This window comes from Lupinus angustifolius, chromosome LG16, assembly GCF_001865875.1.
Source record: "Lupinus angustifolius cultivar Tanjil chromosome LG16, LupAngTanjil_v1.0, whole genome shotgun sequence".
NCBI classification, from domain to species: Eukaryota; Viridiplantae; Streptophyta; class Magnoliopsida; order Fabales; family Fabaceae; genus Lupinus; species Lupinus angustifolius.
Window position 1 is genome coordinate 9,146,051 of NC_032024.1, and position 24,968 is coordinate 9,171,018.

Here is a 24,968-nt window from a genome sequence, read left to right on the forward strand (position 1 = left end):
GAGGATGAAAAGGGCGAGGCAGTGAATGAGACTCTATACAAGCAGATGGTAGGATCCCTGAGGTTTCTATGCAACAACAGGCCTAATTTGTCCTATGGAGTTGGACTTGTAAGTAGATTCATGTGCAATCCTAAGAAATCTCATATGTCAGTTGTTAAAAGATTGCTAAGATATGTGCAAGGAACAAGTGACTATGGAGTATTGTTTCCAGTCAAGAGGCAAGAGACAAAATTGGAAATGGTTGGGTTTGCAGATTTAGATTAATGTGGTGGCTTGGTTGAAAGAAAAAGCACATCATGGTACTTGTTTTAGTTGAATGATGCTCCAATTTCATGATGTTCTAAAAGGCAGCCAATCATCGCATTGTCCAGTTGTGAAGAAGAATACATCTCATGGAGTTATGCTGCATGGTAGACAATATGGCTTGAAGAATTAATGAGAGAAATGAAGGTCGATGTCAAGACTCCAATGCAACTGAAGATTGACAACATTTCTGCCATTAGCTTGACCAAAATCCAGTGAGCCATGACAGAAGCAAGCACATAGAGGTAAGATTTCACTATCTTAGAGACTTGGTAAGCAAATGAAGACTTGAAGTAGCCTACTGCAGGACAGAGGTGCAGCTGGCTGATGTTTTCACAAAGGCACTGAATGGTGATAGGTTTGAGGATATAAGGAAGAAGACAGATGTTATATCAAGCATACATTTAGTTTAAGGGAGAATGTTAGAAATAAATTTAATCCAAACGTATTAGAAGATAATTAGATGCATTAGTGAATGATTGGGTTAAGTTTGTTGAAACTTACTATTTTTAGTTAGGCAAGTTTGAAATTTTGTTTTCTGTTTTTGTGAAGTTTCTATAAGTAGAAAGTTCTTATTTTTGTTAAAGATATGTTTTTGCTGAATCATTACACACATAAACTCTTTCCTTCTTTTATTCTTTGTTGAGATTCTAACAAAAGATATTACTCGGTTGAGTCACGTACTAAGCTGCTTCTCTTAGGATGTTTTGTGACACTACAAAAAATGTGTAAGCAGACTATCGACAATGACATTCCTATGATAAATTAGCAGAATCTTCATATATCGTATACTACCTACATTATGAACTTAGTTCAAGAATTACATTCACAAATATGACTATTGCCATTAAAAAATATTGCTACTGCCACTCACATCACCTAAAAACTAAGAAAAGAAAGAACATTTGGCTTGGGATTGCATCAAGCATAAGTTGAATCGAGGGGGGGGGGGGAGAATTCTCATCCAATTAGAGTGTTTATAGACTTGGAAACTCATATGATCATAAAAAGAATGACATAGTTCACGCGAACTATATAAAATGATTGTAAGATGGAGTGAACATGGGAGTTGACGTTGGAATGTGTAAGCGTACAATAATATGTACCGAATGTACAAAACATATGCCAAGCTCTGAGTTGACGTGTGCGAAATGTAGGCACAATATGAAGAAGAATTTAATTAAATGATTTAATATATATACACTAACAATGTTAAGTGTTTTTTACACTGTCAGCAAATCATCCACCATTGACTTATTAACCATCATTGACTCTCAAACAAAAGTAATACAAATCAATGGTGGATGATGTACTGACAATATAAAGAAATTTACACTATCAGTGCATATATTTTAAACTCTTCATTAAAATTGGTTTGAACTTCTAAAATAAAATAAAAAAAATGTGATTTCACAAAAAAAACAATATAGCGCACCACACGATCCTAACTAAGCCCGAGATGAAACCAAGCTAAGTCGATTGGGCAACGAGGGTGATATAAGTATCTGGTGGTCAACAAGTGTGTATCATCTCCCAAGTGTACAGATACCCAAGTTGGAATTTTCATTTTGCATAAACAAATATGTCTTTCTATCTTTTATAATGTTATGCATAAACAAATGTGCATTTCAACTTGAACCTTTGAATAATGAATTCTCTAGAAATATTGTCCAAACTTTCATATGACGCACGTCCACTTTCACATTCACATAGGTTAGCCTATCAAATATGCTCTTAGAGCCTAGGTACTCCATTCCATGAGAGTTTATATCTCATTAGCAATTTTTATTATCTCATACTCTAGTCACTTCAAGAATCATGCTTCTTATTTTAATAAGTTCATATAATAACATGTTCTATCTTATGTAACTTCATGACTTGTTATTACTCGCCAAACCTATTTCTCGATCGGGATATCTAGTCTATTAGGTTTGATGAGGGACTCATCGTTCTAAGGGGTGGATTCTTATTCCTTTATAAATTTTTATAACTTTCTCTCTAGTTAATACTTTCATAAAAGGATCAACTAAATTCTCATAGTGCATACATGATCCACTCTTATAACTCCTATTGAGAACAACTTTCTAAAGGTGATGTGTTTACAGCGTGTTGTCATCTCTTAGTGTTGTAATATTGATTCTCTATTTTTGCAATGGTTGTGATACTATCATAATAGACCAATACAATTACTATCAATGTATCCCATAAGGGGATAATTACTAGCAAGCTTCTCATCAATTAGCTTCTTCATTAGATGTTGCTAGTGTAATCACCTTGTATTCCATAGTGGACTGAGCCCAAATAACCTATTTCTTTTATTTCCAAAAAACAGCTTCTCTAGATATGCTAAATATATAATGTCTGATTGTTTTTTTGAATCATGTAAGAGAGTGTTCTAATCACTATCGATATATCTTTTGAGGACATCGAGAAACTTCATGTAATCCAAGGTTCGTGATACTTTTAAGATATCTCATAACCCTTTCAATGGTATTAATGCTCTATACTTGGTTAACTGATAAACTTGTATAATAATACCAAATTATATGCTAGTTGGGTCTATTAGAATCAGAGACACAGTGAAAGTTGCCAATGATATCTGAATATTTAGTTTGTCTAGCACATTCACCAATTTTCTTAAACAATGTTACAATATGGTGTGCAATAATATTTATAGTCAAAATATTTACTTTTCTTTAATATTTTCTCAACATAGTGAGACTGTTCCAAAGAAACTCCTTTCTATGACCAAGTATATTAATCTCAATTCTTATACTTGCTTCTTCGATGTCTTTCATATCAAGTTATTACAGAACAATGATTTCATATCATGAATATTTGAACAAAACATGAGAAGATTGTCTACATATAGAAACATGATAGTGCAAATATCATTTGCAGATTTAAAGTAAATGTTGATATTGTAGCTCACAACAATTCTGAATGGCACGAAATAATCCTTATTGGCTGAGTCACGACTAGGTCGCTCTCTTTAAGACGTTTTGTGGTACTGCTAAAATTGTGCAAGCAAATTATCAAGCACGTTTTCACCAAGATAAAACAACTCAGTTCTCTGTTATACGATGTCTTACTACACTGTAAGAATCGCTCTCGAGTACACTCACAATATGGCTATCAGTGCCAATTCTCGAATTCTCACAATATGACTACCCGTGCTAATTATTTTCCTACAATACTAACTACTAGTGTCAGTTCCCGAAGTTTCCATTTTGGTTGTCTATGCCAATTCTCAAGTGCCATGGAAAGAAAGGGGGAGAAGGTTGCTAGAAATGCGTCAGCGAAATTTTATGGAGGAGAAAGAAGAAAGTCAAGGAAGATTGCTTGACTGATGCGAGTTACAATGAGGAGGGTAGGCCTCTATTTATAGCCTGAGGCCTCCAATGGCTCCTTCATCCGACGATCAAAGTGGGTGGTAAATCCCACAATCCAACGACTCTATCATAACGGTCGAGATCTCCTCCCAATGGCTCTTTCCGTGTTGCATGTGTGTATTGACTTGGTCAACACACAATCCAAGTCAATACACTCACAAGGTTTGTGGTGGTGGTGCACGCGCGTGTGTGTGGAGGGGTTTTGTTTGTGTAGAGGGGTTTTATTTGTGTGAGTCATCACCCACTTACAAAACCCATTGTACCATTGGGGCACACCCGAAGGTTGCAACTTAAGACTTATAAAATCTGTCAACTTCCCTCTTCCAAGCAATGTGAGACTAGTGAGTTTTTTCATTTCACAAACCCAAAAGTCACCATAAATGGCCATATTAATGTGCATTAAAAAACCACTTCAAAATATCATTCTTTCAAGAAATTCCAACAATAAATGTATCTATCACTTTCATTCACATTAAACTTATTCCATATAATTAAATTATCAAACTTTTCATGTCATTGTTTATAGAGAATAATGTATCTCCTCATATCAAGAGATAACTTATCTCCTCTAGCCAGTACAAATGTGAAATGTGTGCTATTTTGTTTATTTTTAAAATATTTTTATAAAAAATGATGAAACATGACACATGTCATGATTTCACTGACAAGAGAAGATAACTTATCTCCTTATACTAGGAGATACTTCATTCCCTTGTTTATAACCATACAAAGACTTATCTAAATTGCATATCATATTTTCTTGTCCATGATTCACAAACCCTTCAGGTTTCTCCATATAGATTTATTACTCCAATTTATCATGCAATGCAAAAAAGCAATTTTAACATTCATTTGTTATACCACTAAATCATGCATAGGTTCAAGTGATATCACCCTAATGATTATTATCTAGGTGAAAGGTGAAAATGTCAAAGAAATCTATATTTTCTCTATTTCTAAAATCGTTGACTACATGATGTGCCTTATATTTATCAATAGTTCTGTTGGGTTTCAATTCATTTACGATCTATCGATTTGCAACTTGGAGGAAAGTTTATTAAATTCTATGTCATATTAGGTTCTAGAAAATCAATCTCGTTATTTATGTCTTATTATCACAAATCTACATCTAAAGAAGACATGTCTTTTTGGAGGTTTGCAAGCTCCTCCTCTGAGGTACTCTCACCATTTCTTGATTTGAAGAAGTAATTTATTTTCATGAAATTCAACATTGTTTGACTCTGATCACATGTGTGTTCCAGAAATAAAACATATTTTTTTTTTATTTTTAACAATATACTAGTGAATATACGTAAGGTCTACTTGTAAGTTTAACTGTCTTAAGTTTAGGATCTTAATATAAGTCATGCAACCTCAAGTTCGATTGCCTCTTCTTTAATATCTCATAAGGATATATTCCTTTCTTAAATTCATGGATTCAGCTCATTAGATAACATATGACTAATAAGTTTTCACCCCATCATTAAGATATAACACCAGAATTTAACTTAATAACAAAACCAATTCAGTAAATCTTATGTTCTATCTTTCAGCTTTACCATTTATTTTAGACGAATAAAGTGCAATTGTTTCATGTAAAAATATTTGAACTTGCAAGAATCATAATTGATGACTATATTAATAAAAAACTTCTTAATCTACTTATTGAACTAATTTTCATTTTCAGTCACAACAATTTTAATTAAACATGAGCAATCAATGGTAAAACTGATAATATATTATTTTCTATTTCTAGTCAACATTCCATCATGTTCATATATATCAGAGTTTATCAAATCTACATACTCATATTCTCTAACCAATGATTTATGTATCAAATCTACATACTCATATTCTCTAACCAATGATTTATGCAAACATTTAGTTATTTTAGATTGAGTACAAAAGTTACACTTTTCTAAATTATTTATAGATAACCTCATAATGCCATAAAAAAATGCAAGCAGATTATCAACCAAAATATCATTGAGGGAACACCTCAATCTCACTATAATGGATATCCATTGCATTGTAGAATCCTTTCATGAATTACACTCAAATATATGGTTAGTGCCACTCAAAAATATTGATACTGCCACTTAGAACAAACTGCTAAGTTCTAAAAGAAAAGGAAAAGGAAAATATTTTGCTTGGAAATGTATCATACAAAGGAGAGAGGTGCACAATGTTATTCACCTAATAAAGGGATTTACAAAAAAACTTTAATTTTACCATAAGTTGCATATAAAGTTACAAGTTGCTAGATGTTTTGTGAGAAAGGTGCATACATACTATTAACCATACCATACTAGAATAAAACACTTCAACCTAATTGTATTCGATATTTACTGTGAAACTCTTTCATGAACTCCAAAATACTATAACAAAAGAAAGTGGAAGAAGATTTGGCTTGGAAATGCATCAACAAAAGAGAGACAGAGTTGAGAATTGTTGTGTGTTGGAGCGGAAGATCAATGGAGAAAATATAGTAGAGAAAATGACACCGAGTATTTAATGTGGTTCGGCAATTTGCCTACGTTTACAGCCGAAGAGCAACAATGATTATTTTACTATGATAAAAGAGAACTACAAGTGTTTCACTCACTTCCCAAAACCAAAGTACACCCAATTTCACTCTCACTCAAGTATTTCTCACACAATTAGAACAAGAGAATATGCACTAAGTATTTGGTGTGTCTTACAATGACATGAAACACTCCTATTTATAGCCAAAGCTCTTGAAGATTATGTGGCCAAAGGGAAAAGAGCATTAATGTTGATTTCACCATAGTCACTCATTTTTACTTGGCTAGAAATTCTCTCTTTCTTCAAGATGATCTTTAACTACTTCTTTTTTGTTTGCCTCAAAAAAGTCTTTTCATCATCTTTTTCTTTTAGCCAATATTCAATATTGTGTGAGCTAGGTCGTTCCTTTCCTGGCCGTTCTTCCTCACTGAAAATGCTAAGGTAGAGTGACTATATATTTTTAAAAACAATTGGACTAAAATCAGGGTGTTTTTCTCCTACACTTATGGGTTTCGATGATTTTGGTTCATGTTTTTTATTTTTCAAGTATTTAGTCTCTTTATATTAGTATTTTCCCTTCATATTAAAGTTAACAATCACGAGGAAAAGCCGACCAAAAAACAATAAGGCAGAAAGTTGTATTTAATTCAAAATAGAGATACTAAATAGTTTAATAAAATTGAATTCATCTCAACATGGGGTATCATTTGCAATTTGGCTACACACATGGGTTCCATCCGCCTATAGTTATTAGAGTAGGCATTGTTAGAAATTGAAATATCTAACGGGCATGATATGAAAAATAGAAGCCCAAAATACTTGTTTCGTCCATTTGTTTTTCTAACGGATAAGATAAACTTCCCATATTTATTATGTTTTTAATTATTGAATGTCATGTTTTGAGTTTCTATTGAACTAGGATGATATAATGTTAAATTGTTTAAACTAATATGTTTTTTGTTGAAAGAGAGTTATAACTCAAGCTAGTGTAGGATAAAGTGTAAAAGTAGAGTTAGTTAAGACTTTCCAAGTATAGAAAGTAGTTGATAGATTAAAAAATCAGTTATGCCTTGCTTACTATAAATAGTATACATTGAATCTATACAACATAAGACATATACATTCTTCTCATATACATATATTTCTCCTCTCCAATCTTCTCTACTTCACTGCCTTCACTCTTTTCTTCTTCTGTTTCTCATAACAACCCAACAAATTCTGGTATCAAGAGCCACAAGAAAAAGGGACCTATTAAAGAAAATCAAGATTCGTCAAGGGTGAACGACTCTTGGTGCAGATCGAAGGATCCAGTGACTGAAGACAATTCGGTGGAGTCCATAAAGTTGAGGTTGAAGGACATATTCACTAATTAGAAGGATAATCTCTCGGCAAAATTCGAAATGGTGGGAAATGACAACAATCTTCCATCAATGAGGCTCTTAATTCTCACTGATAAAAATTGGGATAGACGGAGAACACAAATGAAGGTGCTCTTCTGCTTTCCAGAAGTAAGCGAAGATGGAATACTTCCATTACACACTGACGCCACTGAGTTGCAGAGAGCAACTTCCAAAGATGCTAAGAAGAAGGACAACAAAGCTCTATTCCTAATTCACCAATGTGTGGATGATGTGCATTTTGAGAAGATTTAAAATGCAACCACTCCCAAGGAAGCTTGGGACACTCTGATTCGAAGTCATGCATGGGGAGAGAAGATTAAAAAGGTAAAACTTCAGACCTTAAGGAGACAATATGAGTTGTTATACATGGAAGAAGGAGATAGGATAGGTGAATACTTCACCAAGGTGTTAACAATTACAAATCAGATGAAAGGCTTTGGAGAACAAGTTACAGATCTCATGATAATTGAAAAAATCATGAGATCTTTGCCTCAAAAGTTTTACTTCATAGTTGTAGCAATTGAAGAATCAAAAGATGTTAATGCAATAAAGATTGAGGAGCTGCAAAGTTCACTCGAGGTACATGAAATGAGAATGCTTGATAGATGTCCAATCAAGAAATCAGAACAAGCACTAAAGGCAAGCCACTTCACAGAAGATGACAAGAAGAAAGACAAAAAATGGAAGGGAAAGCATAATCATCAGAAAAGGTGGCCCCTGAATTCAGAAAAGAACAAACTAAATCATGATTGGCCTGAGTCTTCTAGAGGAGGGTCAAGAATGAATGCAAAGAGCAAAAGGTTTGATAAGAAGAAGGTAAAGTGCTTTAACTGTCACAAATGGGACACTACTCCTATGAATGCCATGTAGAGAAGGCAAGACAAAAGGGTCATGAAGAAGTCTATACAACACAAGAAGACTCTGATCAAGAACCACTGAATCTTATGGTAACAACAAGTGGTAGAGACTCACAAACTGAATCTTGGTACTTGGATTCAGGATGCTCAAATCATATGACCAAGCATAAGGAGTGGTTGACTAATTTTGATTCATAAAAAAAGAGCAAGGTGGAGTTTGCTGATGACAGCTCATTAGAAGTGGAAGGAATAGGAAATGTAATCACCAAAAGACAGAATAGCTCCAAGGCAATGATCACATATGTTCTTTATGTGCCTAACATGAAATGCAATTTACTCAGCATAGGTCAACTAGTGGAGAAAGGATTTAGTGTTCTAATGAAAAATGACAAACTTGAATTGTTTGATGGAGAAAAGAACCTGATCATTAGAAGCAAATTGACAAGAAACAGAACCTTCCAAGTTGACATCAAAGCAGCTGAAGTGCTGTGTCTAGCCACAATAGAAGCATCTAAAAAATTGGTTATGGCACTTAAGGTGTGGACGTTTGAACTTCAAGAGTCTACATCACCTAGGGAACAAACAGTTGGTGACCGGATTACCAATTACCTCACTACCTGAAAAAATGCGTGAAGTATGCTTGGTTGGAAACAAACCAGAAATCCATTCAAAGCAAATGTGTGTATGAGATCAAGATGAACATTGGATGTTGTTTACTCAGATATTTGTGGCCTCTTTGAGTCACAATCCTTGGCTGGCAACAGGTATTACATAATCTTCGTTGATGAATTCAGCAGGATGCCTTGGATTAATGTGTTGAAAACCAAAGGAAATGCATTTGAAGCTTTCCTAAACTTCAAAGCAGCTGCTAAAAAAGAAAGTGGTAGACAACTACAGGTACTTAGAACAGATGGAGGAGGTGAATACACATCAAATGAGTTTGAATCATTCTGCATAAAGAAATGGATCAAGCATGAAGTAACTTCACCATACACACCACAACATAATGGTCTAGCAGAAAGGAGAAATATGACCATCATGAACATGGCAAGGAGCTTGATCAAAGAAAAGGAGTTACTTAAAAAACTCTGGGAAGAAGTTGTGTTAACCTCAGTCTACATTCTGAATAGAAGCCCTACTAAGAAGATTGAGGGAAAAGTACCAATTGAGATCTGGTCTGGAAGAAAACCATCAGTTAGTCATCTCAAGGTATTTGGCTCATTAACTTTCAGGCATATCCCCGATCAAAAGAGAACAAAGCTTCAAGATAAAAGTGAGCCAATGGTGTTTGTTGGATATCACCCTAGAGGTGCTTATAGGCTGTATGACCCAATCAAAGAAAAATAACAATCAGCAGAGATGTTCTTGTTCTAGAACATGAAAGGTGGGACTGAAAACTGATGCCCACTAGTCTAAAGAAGGTGATTCCTAGGGGCATGGATGAAGAAACCAGCACTGAGAATCAGCCAACATGTGATCTAGAAGAAGTTGAAATTGCATCAACAATGGTGACTCCACACCAAAGAACTCGAAGGCATAGAACAAGACCTATCAAATTCAGTGACTATGAGGTAAATTGAGATAATTAGATCATTGAAGAGGGTGACTTAAACAGAAGGTAAATTCAGATAACTAGAACAAGACCTATCATTGATGGCTAAAGCAGTTCCATTAAATGACTCAAAGGCACTAAAACAGGAGGTGTGGAAGCAGGCAATGAAGGAAGAAATCAAAGCAATTGAAAAGAATGAGACCTGGAACCTAGTTGAACTACCAAAGGGCAAGCATCACATAGGGGTGAAATGGATATTTAAGCAGAAGATCAATCCTGATGGCTCAATATCAAAGTACAAAGCAAGATTGGTTGCCAAAGGATTCTTGCAGAAACAAGGGCTAGATTACTTAGAAGTCTTTCCTCTTGTGGCTAGAATTTAAACCATCAGAATGGTGATGGCAATTGCTTGTGCTAGAAACTGGTCTCTATTTCAGCTTGATGTAAAGTCTGCATTCTTACATTGATCACTATTGGAAGAAGTCTATGTGTAATAACCACCTGGTTTCATCAAAAGATGCAAGGAACAATTGGTCTACAAATTGAACAAAGCCTTGTATGGCTTAAAAGCAAGCCGCAAGGGCATGGAACAGAAGGATTGATTCTTTCATGCAAAAACTCAATTTTAAGAAGTGCAATGTTGAACATGGTGTCTATGTCAAAGAAGGGAAGCTTGAGGACTTACTAATCATTTGCTTATATGTGGATGACCTATTGATCACTGGATCAAATTCTGAATCCATCAAAGGGTTTAAGAAAGTTATGCAGGCAGAATTTGATATGACTGATTTAGGCAAGCTGAGTTACTTCACTGGGATGGAATTTGCATACACAACTGCAGGGATACTAATGCATCAAAAGAAATATGCAATAGAAATGCTAGAAAAGTTCAACATGAAAACCTGTAATGCAGCAACAACTCCTGCTAAAACAAATTCGAAATTGTGCAAAGATGAAGGAGAGCCTGTGAATGAAACTTAGTTTAAGCAAATAGTTGGTTCCCTAAGATTTCTATGCAATAGTATACCTGATCTAGCATTCAGTGTTAGAGTATTGAGCAGGTTTATGTGCAAGCCTAAAAAATCTCATATGCTAGCTACTAAGAGGATCTTAAGGTACATCAAAGGGGCAATTGACTATGGAATTCTATTTCCAAATGAAGGTCATGACTCTGCATTGGAACTAACTGCCTATTCTGATTCAGATTATGGGGGAGATCCAGTTGAAAGAAAGAGCACTTCAGGCTACTCGTTCTTGATCAATAAAGCATCCATATCATGGTGTTCAAAGAAGCAAGAGGTCATTGCTTTGTCAAGTTGTGAAGCTGAATATATCTCTGGTTGTTATACTGTTTGCCAAGCTGTATGGTTGGAAGAATTGCTCGAAGAAATGAAGCTTGCTGTGCAAAAACCGCTGCAATTGAAGATAGACAACGTGTCAGCCATAAATCTATCAAGAAATCCAGTTAGCCATGGCAAAAGTAAACATATAGAGGTGAGGTTTCACTTCCTAAGAAACCTAGTGAACAAAGAAAGAATAGAAGTGGCATACTGCAGGACAGAAGAACAACTTGCTGATGGGTTTACAAAGGCACTCAAAGTTGATAGATTTGCAGAGTTAAGAAGACGAATTGGTGTGGTTTCGGTACATGAATTGCATCCTACCCAATGCTTGAATTAGAATGGAATGTTGAAAGAGAGTTATAACTCAAGCTAGTGTAGGATAAAGTGTAAAAGTAGAGTTAGTTAAGATTTTCCAAATATAAAAAGTAGTTGATAGATTCAAAAATCAGTTATGTCTTGCTTACTATAAATAGTATACATTGAATTTACGCAACATAAGACATATACATTCTTCTCATATACATCTATTTCTTCTCTCCAATCTTCTCTTCTTTTCTTCTTCTCTTTCTCGTAACAACCCAACAGTTTTTATATGTAATTTGAAAAATGTGAGAGTGACACAAGATTTTCTAACTTACTTTTAATTAAATAGCAAGCAGACCACAAACCTATTTTGCCCATATTTTGGGCGGAGAGTATGACATTTTTACAAATGAGCACCGACTTGCTCATCCTAATTTAGACATTATTGGGAACCAATATGGGCCAAATTGTCAATGCCACATATGGGTGTGGGACTTACAGCATATTAAGCATATAAAATATAAGGAATAAACAAATTTGAAAAAAAAAATGTAGAGAAACGCAAAAAAGTAAATGGGAACTAAAAATGTTGGTTGGCTATATATGGACGCTAAAATGGGGAATGTAATTGGCCGGTGCCAATTATTTGGTTTGTTGAGACCATAGAGTCTCTACTATATATATATAGGGAAGAATTGGAACACTCATTCACGCTGCCTGTAAGAAGATACACAGAAAGAGCGGTAGAGGAGGCACTACTGTTACCCTCTTTGTGGTACAGTGCTAAAAAAACATCATCAAATAATGGGAAAGGCCAAAAATGCTGAAAATGATTCTACCAAGGTTTATGCTAATGAGGCTGCCATGGATATTGAAGTCCTAGATACTGCACATCAAATTAGTAGCGGTAAGATATACTATATATTCATTCTTTATTCATTTTTACCATTCCATCCTCATTATGGAATACATAAGATTTTATCTTTAAGGAACCCAGAAGGTTTAATGATTAGAAATGAAAAGAAAATAACAAAAAAAGTTGTCATTTCAATCTAGTTGGAAATATAGGGTGACCCAAGGAAGAAAATTATTCCCTCACTTTTTGCACATGCATTTTTGTTTTTTCCTTCTTCTGGGCCATATGGCTTACCCTTCTAAATCTAGTTTTTTATGGAAATACTGTCAAAACATTTATATTTTTCCATTTTGTTTATATATGAGTTATTTTTTTGACTTGTACTTTGGTTTTCTGTCTGAAGTGTCTTTTGTCTTTTTATCATTTTTTTTAGAATATGTAACAGCATATTAGGAATTGAAAGTGGAATAAGCAAGGGCACAGTTTGCAAATAAATTTGAAGTTTAGTGAAATGGGAAATTAATGATTTTACCTCTGCCTATTTTGGATTTTTGATTTTGCAGATTCATGGTTTCAAGTAGCATTTGTCCTCACAACTGGAGTCAACAGTGCTTATGTGCTTGGATATGCTGGTAGCATCATGGTTCCCTTGGGTTGGGTAGGAGGTGTAGTTGGTTTACTTCTTGCCACTGCAATTTCACTCTATGCAAATGGTCTTATTGCTAAGCTTCATGAACATGGAGGGACAAGGCACATTAGATATAGAGACCTTGCTGGCTATATATATGGTAAGGCCAACATAAATAAAGGATAACATAATACAAAGTGGAGATATTACTAGCTAGTTTCTTTTCGTCTCTGCTTATGTTATTTCACTCTCGAGTACTATAGAGGATTTTAACTCGTTTTTCTCATTCTCATTGTAGGTAAGAGAGCTTATTCTCTCACATGGGCTTTGCAGTATGTCAATCTTTTCATGATAAATACTGGCTACATCATTTTGGCTGGTTCAGCCTTGAAAGTAAGATAACTTTTAAGAACAAGTATTTCTTTTCTTGTCATGAACTCAAAATGAGATTTGGCTTCACAGTGACTTCTTTTGAAATCATCTGCAAGTTATTCTACAGTGGTTTCATTTCTCTGTTTTGGCTTTCTGCAACAGTAAACAATCTGTTTGTTCAGATTTAGAATATGTATTTTTCCTGATGTCACGGGTGAACTTAGTGTAATGGTAAGGTTGTTGCTTAGTGATTATAATGTCATGGATTTATATCCTGGAAATAGCCCATTCACTTGCGGAATAAGACTGTGTACATCTACCGTTCTAGACTCCGTGCATTGGGCCGCCCTTTTATATTTTTTTCGTGAACTTTATGTTTGTTCATTGTGATGCAGGCTTTTTATGCTCTGTTTAGGGATGATGATCAGATGAAGCTCCCACATTTTATTGCCATAGCCGGAGTTGCATGTGGAATGTTTGCCATTTGTATTCCTCATCTTTCAGCTCTTGGAATTTGGCTTGGAGTATCAACTGTGTTCAGCACAACATATTCTATTATAGCAATTGTGCTTTCGATTAAAGATGGTAATGTCTCACATCTGTTATATCTGTGATTACACATTAATCACCCAATTACTTGTAAATAAGTACAACCAGTTTTCAACTCAACTCCACTTACTGCCTCATTGGTTCACTTTTTTTCTGTGGGAGGTTATTTAATATTTTACCTAAAATGGACAAAAAAACTAAAAAATGGCATGCATTATGTGATGAATGTGTACTCTATACCTGAAGAGAGATATGTGCAAATCATTCAATGCATGGTTTTATGTTTCTCCATGCCTTTCTAATTAAGCATTTCTTTTAATCATGTTAATGCTTTTTCCTATGGTAATTAACTCTAGTTATCTAAAGTAAAACCAGACTAATATTTTTCTACTACTCGGTAACTTGTTATTGCTATACAGCATCTGAAATTACTGTTGAAGTCTTTCATTTTGTAACGATATCATCTCTAGGCTTTTCATTTTTGGGAAGTTGGAAAGCCGTTCATATATATAATATTTCCATCTGTCTTGTATTTATTCCTTGATAGAGGTGTTTACATCCCTCACTGTGAATTTATATTTATACACTAACTTATGTTTAAATAGAAGACATGAAGAAGAACTTTTTGAGAATCAGAAAAAGGATATCTGTTTTCTATGTAGTTTATAAACCATCTAAAAATCACACATGTATACCTGGATAACACTTTGAAGCATTATACAGAATGTATAGTTTAGGTATAAAACATATTAATGGTGCGAAAATTATTCATAATATAACATTCATAATTATTCATAATACTAAGATTCCCGATAAATTAAATTCATCCAATTCATCATTTTTTTGGTACAGATCCAATTCATCATTTAAGTCAGTAGATATAATTCAATAAATAATATAAATTTTCAATTCATCCAAAAATAGAAAAAGTACTTCACTAAAAATGATTGAAGAAAGAAGATTAGAGCAAGTAGAGAGTACAATATGGAGAAATTAAAACCTTTATGGTGAGAAGTAATTTTTTACAATAGTTTTTGAAAAAGTGATTCTTGAAAGTGATTTTTTGGAGAAGTATTTTTTGAAGAAATGTTTTTTCAGGAAGTGATTTTTGAAAAAGTGCTTTTTAAAAAGGTAATTTTTGAAAAAGATGATTTTTTAAAAGTGATTTTGGTTTCAAATTAAAAAATCAGAGATCATATATTCATTAAATTCAATAAAAATGAATTACTTAAATTAAGATATAAAATAATTGAATAATTTTAAGTATGCTTACTGAATTGTTTTTTTTTTCATTCAATCATTAATATCTTAATCCAAATTCATCCGATTCATACATCTCTCACCCCGACTTCCAACGTGGATGTGCACTAACTACCAACACATGAACAGGAATACGATCACCAGCTAGAGATTACAGCATGCCAGGGGATGATGATACAAGTAAAGTATTTTCAACAATAGGATCCGCTGCTAGTCTTGTTTTTGCATTTAATACTGGCATGGTCCCTGAAATACAGGTAAACAAAGAAGCTCACTAATTTTGTTAAGATACATAATTCTATTTTGTTTCTATTTTAATTCGTTGTACAATTTGCAGGCAACAATTCGAAAACCAGTTGTGAAGAACATGATGCTAGCACTATACTTTCAATTCACCGTAGGACTTGTACCATTTTTTGCAGTTGTCTTTGCAGGATATTGGGCGTATGGGTCTTCAACAGGAGCCTATTTGTTCAATAATGTGACTGGTCCTATCTGGGTGAAAGGCTTAGCCAATATTTCAGCATTTTTACAAGCAGTCATTGCATTGCATGTACTTACTTCTAAACTAGAATTTTTGACACATTTGAATGTCAAACTTAAATGGTTTCATTTGTCTAATATACTCTCTCTTCTTCTATTAGATATTTGCTAGTCCCATGTATGAGTATTTGGATACTAAGTTTGAGATCAAAGGAAGTTCACTGAATATTAAAAACTTGTTATTTCGAATTGGGGTCAGAGGTGGCTACTTGACATTCAATACATTTGTAGCAGCACTACTTCCATTCCTTGGAGATTTCATGAGCCTAACAGGGGCAATTAGCACACTTCCTCTTACATTTATTCTTGCAAACCATATGTACTTGGTTGCGAAGGGAGATAAACTTGCTTCTTCACAAAAGCTTTGGCATTGGTTCAACATTGTTTTCTTTAGCATTGCATCTCTTGCAGCAACAGTTGCAGCCATAAGACTTATTGTTGTAGACTCCAGAACTTACCATGTTTTTGCTGATATATGATAGAATATGTTATATTATTTCAGCAATTATGTTAGAATGGTTTCATTCATAGAAAAATAGAATAAGATTTTCTATTAGAAGATTGTGTTACTATATTTTGTTAAATAGACAACTCTTTTTTAAAAGGGAGTTTATTGTGAAGTGAATAAAGTTTTACACATTTCTAGATTATCTAAAAGGTGTTGTTATCTTAAGTCATCAAATGATGGGTGAGTAAACAAGTTCAAGGGTTTTTCCTTCCTTATACTCCTTCAACTCTAAACATAACATGATGAACTAAACATCAATGTCAAACCAAAAAATAAGCACTAATCATAACAATAGAAAATGAACACCCACACCCACAATGAAGTGAGAAAAAGGCAAAAAAAACAAAATATTGTAATCACTAAATGAAGGCATAGAGGCAAAATGAGTCCCTTCAAGAGTGGCTTAATCGTGTGTCAGATCCATCTTAAATGGAGCACCAACTAATGCTCATGATTGAGTGAGAACCGAATCGGGATGGGACTAGCCAGGGCTCACGGTTGAGAGTGAGAACATAATTTGAATGGGGCCAGCTAGGGTTTGTGATAGAGAACCAAAAGTCGCAGCATTGAATGAATGAATGGATTTGGTGGATTGTGCAGGTTGAGGGTGGTTATTCCATGGAAGCTCGGTAATTGTTAGTGGCAGTGATGAACAAAGAAGATGAACAATTGCAATTGAGGACTGGAGTAAAAGGGTCTTACTGTCCTCAATTGCAATTAAGGCATAAAATATGGAATACAAACCCATATGTAGTTGATGTTATATATTCGGTCCTAAATAGGAATAAAATATGAAGTTGTACTAGATAGTGGACAATAATATAAAACTTTGTCGAATCTATGATATGGATCGATATAAAAACTGAATATTTCAATGTTTAATGGATATTTCTACAATTGAATTTGTCACACTTCCTTACCTAAGAAGACATGCTTGGAATCAGCAAATTAAAATTCATGAACCTGCAACCATTTAAGAAACAGATATCTGTACCAAAAAGATTTAAGAAACAAATTGGTAAATGGACAAGCTAACCTCATTATCCTCTCCTTGTATAAGAAAAACAAATCTATATTATACATAAAAAATTCATAAGACAAAGGAAGGGCAGTTAAAAACTATCCAAGTTGGGGGAATTCATTCAGATAGAATGATTAGAAAACAAACCAAATTGGGAGAATTTAGTCAGATAGACTGATTAGAAAACAAACCAAATTCTAACAGTTACGTTTAACAATAAGAATTCAGGAGTATAAAACTACAGATGACTGAAACTGGGAACTAAACCGACTAACCCATGAACTAAATCCCGTTCCATACATGTATGAAGACGATACATAACATATGATATCATACCAGAATAGTATTAGTCAGAATGCCTCAAACAACACTGTAATAAAAATACAGATTTTTTGTCAGCATATAATTTCTTTTTCATATGATTTTATTTCAAGAAACAATCTCTTTGCTTGCGATAATAAGATTGTATACATCTACCCTACCAAGATCCACTAAATGAGAGTCTCGTATGTTGGACCACCTTTTAATATATCACATGAAAAGCTCAAGACACTTCCATAAATAGAGATATTTGTTCTAATCAAATCAGCAAAAATAAAACTATTACACACATAGAAACCTTACCAAAATGTTTCAACCAGAGACATATGCATTGAGATCTACATCATCCAGACACCAACTTTACAATAATGCAGATGGAGTTGAGAATGATGAGAGGAACTCTCATGTATTGAGTTGCATAAATGAGACCTATAAGTTGGCCTTTGAATGACTTAGTCCTTCCACTTGAAAAATCCGAGAAGCCCCATCCTCTGGGTGCAAGAAAGCGGTCCTCATTTAGTATTGCTAGTGCATTTGCAAGAAGCAAGAACCCCTCTAATAATGTCCACAACCCCATTTTCCTGCACTGCAAAAAAACCCAATCCTGTACTAAGAGAACTGATCCAGTAGATAACATTTATTGTAGACAGAAAGATGCATCTATTTTCAGGTTGGTGAAAAATCAAAATCTCACTTACAAGTTACAACTACTTAGACCATCACTCCATCAGTATATCAAAAGATCATATATACTAAAGCAACTTACACTTACCTCCATTGAGGTTTAGTATTATTATATTCATCATCCCTCCTGTTCCGAACATTACACTAGGGACGTCAGTGTAATGATACTCACCTCGAAAGTGTACTATTATGTAATGGTTGCAAATAAGAGAGGAATAATCGATAATGTCTTCGTTTCGACAAACCTCAAGGATGTTGGCATAATATACTCAATTTTAAATTGGAGAAATTACACCTTCCTCGGTTCAATTACACTTTTCATAGCTCCTATTTCAAAAAACCACACTTACACAGTTACACTTCTTCGGTTAGTTCAGTGTAATGATCATAAATCTTAAAACATCTGAGCATAGCCTTCTAAACAAGAGGATGTAAAGTGAAAATAATTTCCCCGAAAAAACTCAATAAATATGGATGTAACAGCTAAAAATAAAGAAATTAACCTTCTAATTAAACTTCAAACAAAGGAAAAATGTGTGTATAAGTCATTATATGTGAGACATTTTTCTTTTTATAAGATGCCTATAAATTTAGTGCAAAAGTACAGATATCTAACATATTGAAACATACTATAGATGAGAACAACGATATGAATGGAATTCTAATAAATAACAAAAACGTAATGCGAAACTAATGTCCAGTAAATATGACAGATTGCAAGGATTGAGAACGATGCAGAATGGTAGAAATATGTAACCTGATTACGGTGGACGATGACGTGGAGGGACGACGATCAAGCTGATGCGTTTCACAGTGCAAATGAACAACACGAGATCCCGAATCGAACAAACTCGCACCGTTTTACTTCTTTATTATACTGTTAATATAATTGGGCCTTTTTCATCTCAAGCCCAATCAGTAAGTGACAAACAACAAAACCAAAAACTCCTAATTCTATTTTATTAAAAATTTAATATAAGATGATTCATATTAATTGAAAACTCTTAATTTCCATACCAAAACAAGTACTGAATTTCCAATAATTTTCCCACATCATTTTGTGATCTGACGGAATAGTTTTTCATTAAAAAGAAGTTATATATTTAAAAAACTTAAAAAAGAATTACACTGATATTTTATGACTTTTAGTAAAATTACACAAATCACTTAGACTTTTTTAAAATCTACACAAATCACCCTAATTATACATATGCATTACACTAACTACCCCTGTAAGAGATATAAGTGTAATTTCTTAAACAAAAATATTGACAAGTGTAATTAAGTTAAAAAAGATATGGTATATTGTGAAGACAAGTCCAAATAGTATAAACTTGACGAGTATTCATTATTTTTTATTCATTACAAACTACATCAATAAGTCTAAGGGGGTGTTCAAATTACTTTCATACTATATTGTAACTAACCAAAATAAAGAATAAGCATCAACTCTTATACTATTTGGATTTGTCTTTACAATATACCCTATTTTGTTTGACTTAATTACATTCATCACCATTTTTATTTAAGAAATTACACTTATCTATCTTACGAGAGTAGTCAGTGTAATATATATATAATTATGGGTAGTTTATGCAGGTTTAAAAAAGGTCTAGTGATTTTTATAATTTCACAAAAACACAGGAATGCTAGTGTAATTTATTCAAAAAAAACTTTAATATTTAAACAGTAGAATTCATAGCGGTAAGAGTATAAAAAAAGTGACTAAGACAAAATCACCGAGTAATTATTTGGTTCGGTTCAAATTTTTGTTGTTGTTGAGTAATTCATGAATCAAATTGAACAAAATTGATAATTTAACTCGATTTGGTTTATATTATTTTTCATTGTCCGAATCTAACTTGTCATAAATTATTTGGTTCTAGTTGGTTAGTTGATTCACTTTTCTAATTGAATAAGTTAAATTTTGTTACTTGTCTGAAAAGTCTTGTATATGTACCTAGTAGAAACTCATCCTATTAAAGATCTACTATAAAAATATGTCACCATTTGTTCCTTGTTATCTTTCTTTTAGTTTCTCTATTTTGTATAGGTTTAACATTGATATATTTCCTTTATAAGGTTTTGTTATTTTGCACTGAATAGAAAAAATACTATCTAAACTTTTCTTTTTTAATTACAAACCCTTGAGATTTTTTTTTGCTCAAATGTATAAAACTTGTGTAGTTACTTTTTACTTATATTAGTCTAAGAGGGGAATCATACTGCTTTAGATTAAGTATAACCTAATTATTAAATGTTTATCAATTTCATGTTTCATTTCGGTTCTCTTAGTTCTGGACCCTACGGAATCGTGAACCAACTCATTACAAGCACTTACCCACAATGATTACAAATTGTTTCCTAAAAAATTATCTGGAAGTGAACCACATTTTTTTAGTTTAATTCAGTTTGTTTAAGTTCCATTAGTTTCGTGGTTCAATCAAGAACCACTTATCCACAATGATGGCAAAATGAGTCATTTCCGCAAGCACATTTATATAACTTGCAATTTTTACGAACAAGACATACAATTTTAGTCGATTTATCTATTTTCCCAACTCATTTGACAGTCAAGCCTTCATATATTCTTATTGAGCAATATAAGCAGCCCACAAACTTAACATTTAAAAAGTGACAAAATTCAAATAAATTGGAATTTAATATGATTTAATGTCTCCAAAAATTGTAATGCAATAATTTGTTTATTTTTGTTTTATATCTTCAACTTATTTATTTATTTTATTTATTATTATAGATTTTTTATATTTTTATTGTTTAGCTATGAAAACGAGTAGTACATGCATGTAAATTTGTCTTATTTTCATAAATAAGCATGTCCTAGTATCTAACTAATGAAAAAATTCCGTTCATTTAAAAAAAAAACAAAAAATAATATTTTAATATTATTTTATGAAATTTAATTGTTTGATGAGAAAGGGATACAAGAAAATTATGGGACATCCTTCTCATTACTACTTATACCCGAGTAATTATAATCTTAAAATTTTGGTTGGCACTTAGCAATACCTATAGATGGTAAAACAGGGAATTTTATTGGCCGTTGTGCGTTATTGGGTTCGATAAGACCACAGAGTCTCTTCTATATATAATGGTAAGAGTTGAGAACCTTCATTTACTTTAGCTCATTCACGTTAGATATAAGATGTATAGAGAGAGAACGGTTGAGGAGCAAAGCAAGTAGCGTACGCTTCTGCTGTTGCTTATTTGAGGAACAATGCTAAAAAAAACATCATTAACAACAACATAATCAAATAATGGGGAAGGGAAACGCTGAAAACAATTCTACTAAGGTTTATGCCAAAGAGGATCCTACAGATATTGAAGTCCCAGATACCGCACATAAGATTAACAGCGGTGAGAAACACGTGGTTTTAAATCTAGATTCACAATTGTGATTGAGGCTTCAAATTCAAGTTTTTTGAGTTATGAAATTATCACGATTGCAATTGTAGCACATGAAGCAACGTTTTCCATGACATAATGGTTTAGGAAGTTTCGGAAACTGTGCCCTCAATTTAAAACTCTGCTGACAGTATTCATTCATTCCCCATTTTCAAATTTTACCGTTCCATTCTCAATTTGGAATTCACAAAATTCCATCTTTAAGAAGCCCAGAAGGTCCAATGATTGGAGATTTGGAGTTGAAGATAAAACAAATAGAAGTCCATTTATTTCAAACTAGCTGAAGGAAAGAAGATAGTTCTAGCACACGCATTTTTTGTTTATTCTTGGGGGCATTATGGCTGACACAGCCAAATCTATTCATGTTTAATAAAAATACTACCAAGTTTACATATATGATATGACATGTTCTTTGGTTTTCTTTTTGGATTATGACTTTTGTCTTTTTTATCATTTTATTTCGATTTTGATTATAATTGAGTCTTGCTCGATGTTGCAATTATATGCTAAAAATATTCGGAATTGAAAGTGGAATAAGTACACAATTTGTAAATAAAATTGGAGTTAACTGAAATGAGTTATGGATGATTTTAAATCTGTTAACGGATGTGTGTTAAATTGTGATTGTGGTTGATTATGGCCCATTTAGCTTGATAATGTGGTTGCACCATGGTTTGGTGCGACCCATCACTGTATTTGGTGTCACACTATAATTGTGGGATAATGTGATTGTAGATAACAATTTGATACAATGGGCAACACTTTATTGAAAAGAAACATATTATGCCCTTCTCTAATATATTTTAATTTGATTTTGCAGATTCATGGGTTCAAGTAGCTTTTGTCCTCACCTCAGGAGTAACAGGCGCCTTTGTGCTCGGATATTCTGGGACTATCATGGTTCCCCTGGGTTGGGTAGGGGGTGTAGTTGGTCTAGTTCTTGCAAATGCAATATCATTTCATGCAAATGCTCTTGTTGCTAAGCTCCATGAACATGGAGGGGTAAAGCACATTAGATATAGAGATCTTGCTGGATACCTATATGGTAAGGCCAACAGAAACTAGGGTTCATATAACACAAAGTGGAATAACCACTAGCTAGTTTCCTCTTTCTTCACTTTTCATACTAATTTGCTGTGTAAGGTAACTTATGTTCTCATTCTCATTGTAGGTAAGAAAGCATATTCTCTCACATGGATTATGCAGTATATCAATCTCTTCATGATTAATACTGGCTATATCATTTTGGCTGGTTCATCCTTAAAAGTAAGATACGTTTAAGAACCAATTATTTCTTTTCTTCTGGGTGAACTTAAAATTACATTCTTCTCTTAAGTAACTTCTTTTGACATCCTATACATATTACTTTAGTGTTTTCAATTCTCTATTTTGGCTTAATGCAATAGTGTACAATCTGTTAATTTAGATTGTTTATTCAAGAAAAAATTTCTTAACCTTTGTTTCTGTTCATCATGGTGCAGGCTTTTTATATTCTATTTAGGGATGATGATCAGATGAAGCTTCCACATTTTATTGCCATAGCTGGAGTTGCATGTGGAATGTTTGCTATTTGTGTTCCCCATCTTTCAGCTCTTGGAATTTGGCTTGGAGTTTCAGTTGTCCTCACCATAATATATTCTGTTATAGCAGTTGTGCTGTCAATTAAAGATGGTAGTGTCTCACATCTATTATATGTGATTGCACATTAATCACACAATAACTTCTTAATAAGTACCACCAATTCTTTAACTCAATTCTATTTACTGAAACTGATTTACTTAGAATCTGTTTGTGAATTTAGTTTTGGAGAGGCGAACGAAGAGAAAGAGAAGACTTGAGAGCCATAAAGTAAATTAGTAGGATGATTCCAAAGTCTTCTTTTTCTTTACATTCAAAACTCAAATTCCAAACAAACTCTTAGATAAGTTATCAAATATCTAAAATAGACTACGTAAAAATTGGCATGTATTATATGAAAATGTACTCTATACTTGATGATAAAATATTGATGCACACTTTCTAGAAGCTTCCACACTTGTGTAGAAACAAGTAGTGATGATTGTATCATAATATCTAGAATTATCCTAAGCTTCTAGTATATTCTATTATAGGCATTGAGTATTATAATTAAAGAAGTATCTAGAAATCTTGAGATAAATGTATACTAGATACTTATGGAACCATCTAGAAATTCATAAGTGTTGTAGAAAGCCTATAAATAGGCACTCACCCTTCATTTGTAAGACATCCAAATAAGAAGCAAATTATTCTAAGTTGTGTAGCTCCAAAGCTTCTCCACTTCTATTTTCACTACTATAACTTTCATTTCTAAAATACTATCAGTGGTATCAGAGCTACGTTTGGTCATACACTGGGCGTAGAATATTACTCTATCCATTTCCAACTACCTCCAAAAATCTCACATCCATACTAAACCATCTTTATACTCTTTGAGCTATGGCTAGCACTATTCAATCATCATCAATTCCTATCCCAATTTTCATCGGAGAAAACTATGATTTTGGAGCACAAAAATGACTACTTTCTTTCGGTCCCAAGATTTGTGGGATATTGTAGAAGAAGGATTCACTACTCCAGAGAATACTTCAACTCTTACCGTGGCTCAGAAAAAGGAGTTGAAAGAGAATGTGCAAAAGGATGCAAAGGCGTTATTTATTCTACAACAAGCCTTGGCTGAGACTATCTTTCCAAGAATAATGGGAGCTACAAGTGCCAAAGAAGCATGGGATACACTAAAGGAGGAGTTTCATGGCAGTGATAAGGTACGCACCATTAAACTTCAAACTCTTAGGCGTGTGTTTGAATTACTTAAGATGAAAGAGTCTCAGACCATAAAAGACTATCTAAAATAAAAGAAATAGTCAATCAAATGAAAGCCTATGGGGAAAATATTCTTGACAAAAGAATTGTTGAGAAAATTCTGATTTCAATTCCCAAAAAAATATGACTCAATAGTTACTACGATTGAGCAAACCAAAGATTTGTCTACTCTATCAGTAACAGAACTAATGGGCTCTCTAGAAGCTTATGAGCAAAGATTGAGTAGGCATGATGAAGGTTCACTAGAAAATGCCTTTCAATCAAAGCTCAGACTAAGGTCTCA

General features: G+C 33.4%; 2 protein-coding genes across 2 annotated transcripts in view; both read left to right on the forward strand.

Annotated features, from left to right (window-relative positions):
* LOC109330147 (proline transporter 2-like) lies at positions 12,311–16,607 on the forward strand. Its single transcript, XM_019564196.1, has 7 exons — positions 12,311–12,583; positions 13,096–13,320; positions 13,459–13,553; positions 13,928–14,117; positions 15,471–15,598; positions 15,679–15,894; positions 15,986–16,607. Exons 1-7 carry the CDS (start codon positions 12,481–12,483, stop codon positions 16,361–16,363), a joined length of 1,335 nt encoding a protein of 444 aa, XP_019419741.1. The 5' UTR covers positions 12,311–12,480; the 3' UTR covers positions 16,364–16,607.
* LOC109329294 (proline transporter 3-like) overlaps positions 21,590–24,968 on the forward strand; it is a 12,069-nt gene continuing 8,690 nt past the window's right edge. The window contains exons 1-4 of the mRNA XM_019562972.1: positions 21,590–21,796; positions 22,665–22,889; positions 23,016–23,110; positions 23,326–23,515. Coding sequence (XP_019418517.1) covers positions 21,697–21,796; positions 22,665–22,889; positions 23,016–23,110; positions 23,326–23,515 — 610 coding nt within the window. The 5' untranslated portion in view covers positions 21,590–21,696. The remainder of the gene's footprint in view (positions 21,797–22,664; positions 22,890–23,015; positions 23,111–23,325; positions 23,516–24,968) is intronic.

Coding starts and splice junctions, on each gene's coding strand:
- LOC109330147 (XM_019564196.1), top strand. CDS start 12,481: ATGGGAAAGGCCAAAAATGCTGAAAATGATTCTACCAAGGTTTATGCT. Junction 13,321..13,458: donor CCTTGCTGGCTATATATATG/GTAAGGCCAACA, acceptor TTCTCATTGTAG/GTAAGAGAGCTTATTCTCTC. Junction 15,895..15,985: donor AAGCAGTCATTGCATTGCAT/GTACTTACTTCT, acceptor TTCTTCTATTAG/ATATTTGCTAGTCCCATGTA.